Genomic DNA, 12,042 nt, shown 5'->3' with positions numbered 1-12,042 from the left:
TGACGGAGGACACCAAAAAATATTTTGCCGAAAATGACGGCTCGGTCCAATCTGATGTGATGTGGGAAGCCTTTAAAACCGTAGTACGGGGTGTGGGGTGGCAGCTGTAGCGGGACACAAGAAAGAAAAGCGTTGCCACCTCGAGACTATTGAAAAAGAGATTACGACCCTTGAGCACAATCTGGTTTCTGAGACGTCACCAGAGATCTCGCACAAGTTGGCTCTTAAACAAAAAAAAAAACAGGGATATAGAAGACGAAGCAGCTAAGGCTTACTATAGGGCCTCTCAACACAGGATCTATGGCATTGGAGATAAAGCCAGCAAGTTGTTGGCCTGGCTTGACAGGAGGGATCTGGTTAACAGATGGGTGGTGGAAATTGTAGATAACGGTGCCGTTCGACTTCATGATAGAATTGGTATTGCAGGTGCCTTTGCCGCTTATTTTCGCCAGATATATTCCCCCGTGTCTACTTCCACTTGGGAGGAGGCTGCTGAGTTTCTTGCCACACTGCCGCTGCCATGCCTGGATTCCCAGGAGATCGCGGATCTAGACGGGATACTAACGGCGGAAGAAATCTCTAAGGCCATCTCCTCCCTACAGTCCAGGAAAGCCATGGGCCCCAGTGGACTCCCGATTGAACTATATAAAAACGTGGCTTCATCTCCCCTTACTTACTGCGTATGTACAATGTGAGTGTACAAGAGGGTGTTCTCCTGGCTACGCAGCGGTTGGCCAGTATAGTTGTCATCCATAAACATGGAAAGCCTCCTGATCGCTGCTCTTCCCATCGGCCCATCTCTCTTCTTGACCCTGAGGTTAAAATTTTTGCCAAGATCCTGGCTCTTCGCATCTCACCCCTTCTTCATAAACTGATCCACCCGGATCAAAATGACTTTATGCCTACCAAAAATACGGCACTTAATCTGCGCCATTTGTTCGGGGTGTAAGAGCGAGCCACCACCATTCAGGAGGACTCCGTTATTATGTCCTTGGACGCCAAAATGGCGTTTGATATGATCGAATGGCCTTTTCTCTTCGCTATGTTGGAGAGGTACGGTTTTGGAGATCGGTTTCTGTCTTGGGTGCGTCTCCTTTACTCGAAACCTCTGACGAGAATTGCGGTGAATGGGAGTAGGTCGGCAGTTTTTGAATTGGGGCGGGCACGAGACAGGGGTGCCCATTATCCCCTTTGTTATTTGCCCTAGCGCTTGAACCTTTTGCTATATGGCTCAGGGGAGACCCTACGATTCAGGGGCTTAATTGGTCACCGGAGTGGATGGACAAACTGTCCCTCTACGTGGATGACATTCTGCTTTATTTGGCCAGGCCCAGATTTTCGAATAATGTACTCCATATATTTACTCTTTTTCAAAAATATTCCGGCTATACTATTAACTGGGATAAGTCCCAGATATATATCCCCTCCCTGCTCCCATCGGGTTGTGGGGCCAAAATTGTGATGGAGGGCTTTCAATACCTGGGTATATATATTACAACAGATACTGCGATTTTCTATCAGCATAATTTGCTGCCCCCCCTTCAGCACCTCAAACGGATGTACAACATTGGCAGACCCTTCCTCTTAGGGAGGGCAGCCCTTTATAAAATGATGGCGCTCCCCCACTTTCTGTATGCACTGCAGAACACGCCACACCCAGTCCCACCTCAATAGTTTACCTCCATTGACTCTGAAATTCGTAGCCTGTTGTGGAGCGATGGGCCACCCCGAATCACACTTGCCAAACTAACCAAGAGCTGGTACGATGGCGGCATAGCGCTCACGGTCATCCGATCATACTATTGGGCTTCACAACTTATTGTTCTCAATCATTGGATGCATCGTCCCATTACCGACCCTGCATATAGAATGGACAGCACAGTATGTTGCCTGGCACTTACTTAAGGGCACTGTATGAAGGATCAAAACTGGAACCAAAATTTACTCCGGCCTCCACGACTGTCTCCATCTGGCACGCGGCAAATTCGGCCCACGGCTGGAGGGGCAGACTTACGCAAGCGACACCATTGTTCGATTCCTGTCGCTTGAGTCTGCTTTGGCGACAGCCCGGATTTGACAAGTGGGACTTGATTGGACTGTCTAAGTTGGGCGACCTGTGTGTTGGGGGTAGAATAGTGCCATTTAGTGACCTGCAGCAGAAATGTTTTCAATTGCATGAGAATGAAGCTTTCCGCTATCTCCAGGTGCGGAGCGCACTGTAGCGCTTTCCTGGGGGGACAAACTACCGGTGTCCTCCCCTTTGGAGTTCAGCCTCTTGGATGACTACCTTCCAGATAAGGCAATCTCTCTAACCTACCGGAAAATCCGTAATAATTCACCTGACCTTCTTGACAAAGTCCGCATAAAATGGTGTGCAGAGGTGGGTGAAATTGACGATGAGGAATGGAGGGAGGCCCTCGCTTCACCTCGAGAGGTAGCGATTCGGTCCCAGTTCAAATTAATTCAACTGAAGTTACTGCATAGGGCCTACCACACGAGCTCCTCCTTGGTTAAAATGGGTCTTCTGAACTCTCCGGCATGTCCGCGTGGCTGTGGCCAGGTAGGCACTTATCTGCATCAATGGTGGGAATGTCCAACTCTTTAGAGGTATTGGGGAAGATCTCCTCTGCTTTATCCCTGGTTTGCTGTAAGGATGTTGAGGCTACTCTGAGACTATGTCTCTTGAATATTTGGGATGCCACTGACCTGACTAGGCCGGAGCGACTGTGGTCTCCCTGGGATGTATGGTTGCTAAACGAAACATCGCGAGAACTTGGAAGGGGGGAGCTGAATTGAAATGCTCGGATTGGGAATCCGATATGGACTGGTGCATGCAGGCTGAGAGAGCGGTGTATGAAAGCAGAGGTTGCCCGGGCAAGTGGACAAAAATTTGGGCCCCCTGGAATGAAAGTAGAGGTTGGCTGTGCACCCCCTTTAGTGATAGCTCTCAGTTCGCTGTTGACAACGAATCACTGTAGGCCTTTGTTCCTTGAAATCAGCCCTCAATGGGAACCCTGGCTTCAAGCTCCAGTGCAGTGTGCCCCGTCGTGCTGTTTGAGTTTTTGTTGACCACATTTGATTTCATCCTTATTGTATATTTTCATGACTGCCCTTTTGTATTTGTGTTGATGTCTGTGATATTGTTTGATTTGTTTCTCTTGATAAAAACATTTTCAATAAAAAAATATAGATATATTCATGCCCCTTCCTCCCCTCTACTGACAATACGAATAGTGAACCAAAAGGCAAGATATTTGTCATGCGCAACCTAAATGTGGCGTAAGTTGTTAATGTACATGGAGCAACATTGAGAGGTAAAGATAAGAGAGGTTTTTGTACAGTACACATCCAGAACTCATGTATTTGAAGATGCTCTAATACGTAATAATGAAGTAAAAAGGAGGCATGGCGAAATAAAATAGTTGCCCGAGATCACACAATTTGGTCAAGTGGAGAAGATTGAGATTGAAAACAGTGGTTCAGGTTTTACAATGTGCTATTCAGTCACTTGATAAACAGCTTTTTCTCCCACCTATTTTACATCAATGGTTAATGATCTATCTTTAATTTTGGGAGATGGGTGAGAGCATAGGTGGGAAGCAGAAGCCAGACACTGTTTTCAATCTGTGCCTCTAAAGAGGTTTTTCAATCCGTCTTTAGTCCTGCAGTTAACATGACCGTTAAAGTTGTTAAGTTGCAGAGTGGAAAGTTTCACTGTAAAGTAAAAATCTATAATTATGCTTTCGCTGAAAGGTTTGCTTGCAAATAGCAAAATAACTCTTTACCTGCACATTTGCCTCCAAGAGCAGATTTGAAGCCAGCCACATCTACCAATGCGCGTCTTATCTGTGATCATCTTCGAGAAAGGCATCAGGAAGGGGAGTCGAGTTTTTTTATGTTGGATGGAAACGTCTGACATCATCAGAACAGTGGCGGTGCGTCCATTAAGGGCGCTGGGGCGTTGCCCCACAAGCCGCCCGCACCGGCAGCTCCCTCTGCGTCAATCATGTCAGTCACAGTCAGCAGACAGCATGAACTCGGACTGCCCACCCCCTTCAGATTCTGAAGGGGGAGGGCGGTCCGACGTCATGCTGCTGAGTGACTGACATGCAGCAGACCAGGGGTGGCGCAGAGCGCTCAGCAGGCAGCAGTGCGCATGCTGGGTGAAGGAGGCGAATTTTCGCTCCGTGCCCAGTCATGCGCACTACTGTCTGCTGTGGCTGGCGCATGCCCATTAGGAGAGCGAGGGTTGAGCAAAGGCTCAAACCTCGGTCTCCTAATGGGCAGGCGGGCGGTGAGTCACCCTGCTCCAAGTCAATGCTGGCGCTGCTGGAGCAGCGTCAGTATTGGCTTAGAGGGGTTGCCAACCAGTGCTGTTCCTTAGAAGAGGCGCCAACGGGACCCGGCCGAAAAGCAGAGAGACGCCGCGCGGACCTGGTCTGGTAAGCTCTTAGCTTTCTTTTTTAAATTTTAAACCCCCACCCCCGGCGACCTCCTCCCCTCTCCCGCTAGTATTGCGAGTAGTAGTGAAGTTGTATAGTTCTATTGTCAAGCTGACTGTGTTTACATTGCCAATGCCATGAAAAAATGCAAACATCTTCAGCAATCATGTCAAGGACACATGGTTGGCCTGTTGCACAGAAAATCCGTTTGTTGCCAAAAATATACAGGACCGTTGTGTGCTTTAGGAAGACACCATTTTAATGACATCATGAAAAAAGCTTTTAAAATAAAACGGTGTCCTGTTGTTTTTCGACCAAGCATTCTGAATTGTGTTTTCATTTTCCAAGCTATCAGTGTATGCCTGAAAAATAATAAAGGACATTCTTTGTATGATTTTTATAGAGCTGCCTCAGTAAAGCCATTGCCACAGTATATTTCGTACATTAAATTGAAGCACAGAGACTTTAAGGGTCATTAATTTTGATTGTGTACAGAACACGAGAATATATTTTCGTATGTGATAGGTGAATACATTCTGTATTTTTCATAAAACGTTCTGGGATATTTTTGTTGAAAAAATAAAAAGTGAATGTACAGCAGTTTTTTTTCAATTTAGAAACCACTTTCCCTTCTCCGAGAAGTGAAATGTATTAGTTCCTAGTCATAATGTTGTGTGTCATTTGATAACTCACTTTTCCAATTCAAAATTTCCTTTGTGAGCGGCATTGATTTGAATGTCTTTAAACCATTTTTGTTGTTTTGCACTTACGTACCACGTTATTCCCTTGACGAGGCGTTGAAACGCTTTTTAAGGGGGGGAGGGGGGTAAATTGCTACTTTGTGGAAGTGTTAGTCGTATTGTTTTTATGGATAATGTTGCTGATGTGCGTGAGGAACAGAGTTGTGCTGTTATCATATTCTTGTACCTATGCTTATGCACTAGCCTGAGGCGCAAATGAGTGAGAAATAGATCACTTAAGCATAAGAAATGCAGTCATACAGGCAGTCATGCAAGTGTATACCTACCATTGGTGTTGCCATCTAGACAAAGTGATTCAGTTCTATTCTGCAGAGAACAATCGCGGTTCAGCTCCTACGTGGGTAGTTTAATTACATTTCAGGTCAGTTGTAGGGGCTTTGATGAAATAGGTAAAGAGTAGTACGTTAAGTTACAAATTTCCTAGAAGCCTTTTTAATCCAATCAGTTTCATTACATTTCCAATATAGTGGATGGGAGTAGAGTAGACATAGAAAGAATATTACAGTATTGTTAGAATAGACAACATGAACAGTTCAAACAAGATATAGGCAGTTTAATTACGTTTCAGCTCTAGTAGGGTTTAGTAGAATAAACATAAACAAATAGTACAGTAAAGTTACAAATTTCCAGTGACCCACTTCATGCAAACATTGTAATTACCTTTCATATCTGGTTAATCATAGCAGAGTAGGTGGGGTAAGAGTAGTGCGAGTATTTACAATTTTCCCTAGGCCAGGCATGGTAACGAAGAGTCCCAGATTTAAGCATGTGTCCCTAGTAAGGCGCATGGTGATTGCCCTTTCCCTTGCCATCCAGAGCAGTTTGTGTGATGTAAATGAGCGGGAGACATGAGAACCCCGAAACAATTTGTTTTTTAAATTTCTCCTTGATTTCGTCTCCTGGAAGCTCCCAGAAAGGGGAAGGTGTGACCAGGGGTGCTTATGAGGTGGCACCGGGCCCAGTATGTCTGGCTGCGGGTTTTGTGTTTGTCACTTTGTGAGTAAATCGAGTATTTCACGTCTGCTTGCAGCTGCAGCGGTCTCTGTATACTTTTTTGTTTATAGGTCTTTAAGCCTAAACAAATGTTTGTGACTCGTGCTTTATGTGTGTACTTGAAAGAGTTTGAGTGTGTGTTTGTACTTGTGTTGGGGTAAAGTTGATGGATATAAGGATGTTATTACAGATACTGTCATAATACTTTCGCAAGTGCTTTATCAACTTTCCTGCTTCCTCAAATTTGCTTGAAAATGCTCCATTTATCCACTCTTTTTTCAAAATCTTCTCGGAGGAGTTGTTAGGGCTCGCTCGCTCGCCTCAGTGCAGTACCATGATAACTTTACGCCCTACCACTTTCAAATGTCACTAGCCGCCACTGCATCAGAATGACGCTGAGCTGTTACGCCCGGTGCCCATGAATCAACTATTATGCTGTGCTGCTTCCATTCCCTACGTCCCAATTGAGTTTAACACGTTTCCCTGGGTGATTTAGGGATGACGAAGCGAGCGTCCTGACATGCGCAGAGAAGACAGTTTGTTGGTGGAAGCTGCACATTTATACAAAGAATGTAACACTCATAATAAAAGACAGTAATGTTACGCTTTTTGCTTAAGAAGCACAGAATGATTTTTTTTAACAAAACCAATCATCCTGCTGCTCCTTAAGCAAAAAGCGTAACATTACTGCCTTTTCTTAACAGTATTACGCTCTTTGCTTAAACGTGCAGTATTAAGAACTCTCAGCTGTGTTCTTCATTAAAGGCGGGGCGCAGCCCTTTTGCCCATTATGAACGAGCCACACTGAATCAGGTATATACCAATGTCAATATGTTTTAGGGGAGAAGCACATGTACTTTAGCACTGGCTAGCAGTGGTAAAGTTATCAGATTCCTACAACCTACAAAAAGATACAGCAAAAATGGGAGGCAAAAAGTTGACGGAAAGAGCACCCTAACAGTCGCCTAAAAAAATGTCCTAGTCCCTGTCTGCAGTTGGGTAACTACCCCCATCCCAGTACATCCTCACAGCCAGACCGTTTGTAAGATGTCCAGATTTCCAGCCAGACAAGTCGTTCCACTACTGATATGGTCTGGGTAAATTTCATTACATACCACTGCGGTAAGATATGCTCTGTGAAGAAATCCGTAGTGTGGTATTGGAACACTTCAGCGAATAGAGTTCTTTCAGTACATTTGCCTCTGGAGATTTACCAGGAAATCCCTCCTATGTTAGCATAGGAAACCCAGCCAGTGGAGGAGTCGTCAGAAATAGTCTTGGCAGAACTCCAAATTGTGCTCTAGCCTCGTCAAAGGTCACGAACTTTTCGTCATTGTACAAATCGACCATCGTGTGACATCTGACCTCAAACCATCTCTGGACTCCTCTCTAGACATCAGAGTTTGAAATGCTGACACCCCACATATCCACGGCCAGCGAGAAGTGGGTATACTTCAGTACACCCTAAACCAATCTATGAAAATAATCTTACTGCAATATATTTCTTTTTTTTTTTTAGAATAAGCTTAATCAATTAATTTCTGTTTGGTTTATGTAAAATGTCAACTAATGGTTACCTGATGTGGCAGAACTACGTGCAGACACTGGTATGAGAATTTTATATTGTTACGTTATGTTACCTGCTTAACTTGCTTTGACGCAAGAACATTTTATTGTGCAGTGAATTCAGAGATTGTTCTCCATTGTGTTGAAGAGAGTCTAATGTTTAAAAAACTGTTGGTGGGGGTTCTTGATATTGCCACATATGTACCACCAGACTCTTTATTGATCATATGATCTCTCTCTTGCTCTTTAGAATGAATCTTACCTACAAGGACCAGAGCCAGACCTCCCTGCGTGCTTACAACAGACTGTTCTTGTGTGGATTCCTCTGGCATTCCTTTGGCTATCAGCACCCTGGCAACTCCTCCACTGGTGTAAACTTAGAAAAGAACGGTCCTCATTTACAAAAATATACCTCATAAAACAGGTAAGCCATTCCGCACACCAATACTCGACGCACTTAGCACTATCTCTGCTCTGTCTTACTAGTATATATGGATTGGTAATCACATAGCGCATCACGAGCTGGGGAGCAAAGCAGTGCTTTATGTTATGGGAGGAGAGGCTGAGGATATATATCAAGCAGGGATGTATTGTTATGTTTTTTGCAATTTTAAGCAAATTAAGACATTTTATTAGGTTTTCTAAATCCTCAGGCGAAATTGCAGGCTTAATGCCAAGTTACCAACGTGAGACAGGAGACCTAGTGGACTGTAACCCATGAATTACATGAGTACGGTGCATTCTGGACAACGATCAGTCCTGCGAGACTCGCAGGAGTTTTTGTTATTGAGTTCCAAATAGGTTTTCACCATGAACAGACACACCCAAGAATACACTGAAAGAATATATTTATGATTTTATTACACATCCTATTCTACAGCAAATGATGTTTATAGTTGTAACTATAAAAAAGTAACAAAACCGTGGTAATGACAGTGATTAATAAACAAAATATTAAAAAGAACTGCAACAATGTAACAGTATTTCAGAATTTCCTTGCATGCAAACGATGGAACTAGTCTCTGGTCTCCAACCCCTCCCTTCTTGCCCCTAGCTAAGCTGTTTTAGCACCCAAAGGAACTTGTATGAGTTTCTAAGGTGGCCTTTCACCAGCATACCCTAACTTGAATTAACAATTAATTTGTTCCATACTGAAATGTTTGCTCAGTGAGTTGTTGTATCCCCAAAAAGCCGGTAAGGCAAAGTTGGCTCAGGGAATCCTGCCTGTGGCCTACATGAAAGATGTTTATACCTCTGCTTTCATGAACCCAATTCTCAGGAAGATAAGATTCTCCTTCCTGCCTAATACTTGTCTGTACCCAGCTTAGGTATACTTTATTGATTATTTTGAATAGGGCAGGCCTCAGAGTGAATGATATCAAATGCAATAATTCAATGTTAATATTGTTGCACCTTCACTTAATTCTATAAAAATTAAAAACCATGTAACTACATATGCATGAATAATTGATGCACCATCAAACTTTTAAATCAAATGTTACACGTTGTGCAAATAATATGAAATGCAGCGTGCATTTGTAAATAAGAAATGTGCACTCAAATGAATATATGAAATGCAAGGGGGTGGTACATAAGCAAAAAACACAAAGAATATATTAGTACATCTCTGACTTACACAATTTCATTAGGTTGTAAATTCATTAAGTTCTAAATTTGTAACTCACATGTTTAGGCAAAGGAGATTCGGTGATTTGTCCAGTATGTGATTTCCAGTTAAGTGCAGCAGCCAGCATTCAAATCCTGGGTGTTAAGTTGAATAGTGAGCAGCTTAGCCACTAGACCCAATAAATAAGCATTACTGCAATCAAATGTTCTCAGATTGTTTTAGTGCTGAATATCAAAGTATGAAAAATACTGTGCTAGAGATGATCGGAAAGTGACGCTGAATGAATCCCAAGGCTCAAACAATATGTGCTTTCATACGATTTATCTGCTAAAAATTAATATGATTGCCCATTTAGTAGATAGGCAAAGAAATAAAATTCTCTTAGTGCAGAACTACTCCCCACTAGCACTGGAAGGTGGTAGCCATGCTTCAGAACCAACCTTTCCTTCAGTAGGACTTGGTTGGTTGGTTGGTTGTAGAAATGGCCATCCTCCTTAGTGGATTCCCCTCAAAAAGAGCTTCCAAAGCAAAGAGAGCAGAGAGTAGGCTTAGGCCCTGAGCTAATGGGATGGTAGGAGGAGATGCCCTATTCAAATTGAGGGAGGTTGGAAAGATCTGGCTGTAGTGGAAGAGGGGGCAGTGACAACTTGGTTAATAATAGTGAGAGGTTTGCGGGTACACTTTTATTAATAGAGATGAAGTGAGTGGTCTGTGACTAATGAAAAGGCATAGGGAAGCCCTAGCACTAATGTGGAGGGGTTGGTGAAGGACCCGACACTGACAGTAATGGAAGAGAGGCAGTAAGTACCCTGTCACTGATTCTGAATTGCCGTCCTTACAGAACCACCACCCTTCATGGCTACCTATCAAGCACTTCAGGCGCCCCTTCATAAAATCACCTCTATCATACTACAGCTGCTTCATAACACTTCCACCACTCTAGTTGTGTTGAAAGTAAACGTGTTGATCTGTCTACATGAGTTTTTTAAGTCTCACCTAAAGTGATCTTTTGGTCGGCAACATTGGCATGACAGCTGCCTTTTTTTGATAATGCCAGTGTGTATGTTGCTTACATGTGAAAACCGTGAATGCATCCTCGAACAGTCCTGGAAATTCAAATCATAGTGTTTTCAGGAGTGGCACCAAAGCATTTATGTGCTAGCTATTTGGAGCCATTGCTTTTAATGTTTCTATAACGTGGTTTCAATGAGGTGGAGGCAATTTACAGGCATTCTAGGAGTACAACAGCTCTGTATTTCAAGGCAGTAAATTCACCCAACAGGGTCACATGGGGCTGTGTCTGGATACCTCCTCTCTTGGAGCCAGAGGGATCTGCTTGAGGTCCCTGTGATGTTGGATGAGGTTCAGAGCCATAGCCACATTTCCATCAGTGAAAGCATTGGACACAGATAACTACCTGAAGCATTTTAAAAAGATTGCTCAAGGTGTTTGGGAAGTACTTGCCAAAGCAATGTAACTATGTTTTTAATACGGAGGCAATAACTCCCGCACTTTTGTCTGCTGTCTAAGTGGTTGGTGTTGCACCAGAATGCGCATTATATGTTCCTATTGCACTCACTAAATTTGCTACTAAAAGTTCCTTAAGTTGTTGGGGGTAAGGCTCGGGAACCTTAAACTGAAGTTGTAACACCCAGATCGGTCAGGATTTGTCAGGTAAAGGCAAGCACAAAATAAGTAATCTGATACACGTCACCTAGAACTTTGGAATCCAGGTGCTCTCCTATAGCCTTAGGACCTACCTAGTGGCCTTTACTGGCCATTAAAGGCCTGCTCCAGCATTCGGCTCGGGCCTTTAACAAGGGAGCGGGCCTTTAATAGCCGGTAGAGCCCACTACAGAGGGTTCTAAGGCTATTAGAACAGTCCGCCCCTAGAGGCCTGAATGTTCTCATTTGTAAAACAAAGGTCCCCTCGGACTCAGTAAGGTCTTTGAACAAACATTGGAATGTTGATGTTCCAGGCTTCTACCAGGCATTAGAAGCCCGGACCACTCCATTGTCTTCAATGGAGCGCTCAACATTCCAATGTTCTAATAACATTTGGTGCTGAGTTAGTATTCTATAGACGTACCAGAAATATGTCACACTTACCTTGTTAATATTGGTAGACCTCAACTTTGTGACATGAGTAATAGCTGACTGTAAGTCAGATGGGTTGGCAGAGGACTCTCTTGTGTTATTTCTACCAGCAAGTGTGTCCCCTTCGCATGTGAAACACAAAGGAATATTGTGCTTAACAAATAGGCGGTTGTGTGTGTGCAATAGTTGATCAACATGCGCATAAATGTTTTTTTCCCATGGGTGAAGTCATCTTGACAATTTGTGAGTAGGAAATCTTTGACAAAACCTCTAGGTTCCAGGTGAACAAGCACAAGTCTATAGCCTTAAAACTCTGTGAAAGTACCTCTCTGTCAGTGTGTGCCAGGCTCTGGAGCGAGCAGGTACACACCCAGAGAGTATGCAGCACCTCCCTGCCCCTAAAAATTGTACAACACCTGTTAAGTCTACCCCCTATGTTGTGACGACACATCTAGTTTCTCCTACATCTGTATAATTTTGCAGCTGGTACGACATATGCAACATGAGCATACACATGCAGTTCGTTTCTTTGTAGCGAGAACTACTCTACAATTCT

At 43.6% G+C, this 12,042-nt stretch overlaps 1 protein-coding gene across 2 annotated transcripts in view; it reads left to right on the top strand.

The window, feature by feature from the left end:
• Positions 1-12,042, top strand: part of ABCC2 (ATP binding cassette subfamily C member 2) — a 354,899-nt gene that overhangs the window by 97,544 nt on the left and 245,313 nt on the right. For both annotated transcript variants that reach the window (XM_085606294.1, XM_085606296.1), the window contains exon 2: positions 8,013-8,186. In XM_085606294.1, the coding sequence (XP_085462420.1) occupies positions 8,013-8,186 (174 nt within the window). The remainder of the gene's footprint in view (positions 1-8,012; positions 8,187-12,042) is intronic.

Source organism: Triturus cristatus, chromosome 1_2 (assembly GCF_964204655.1).
Source record: "Triturus cristatus chromosome 1_2, aTriCri1.1, whole genome shotgun sequence".
NCBI lineage: Eukaryota > Metazoa > Chordata > Amphibia > Caudata > Salamandridae > Triturus > Triturus cristatus.
Note: the sequence above shows the minus strand (reverse complement) of the source record. Positions and strands in the feature narration are given on the sequence as shown.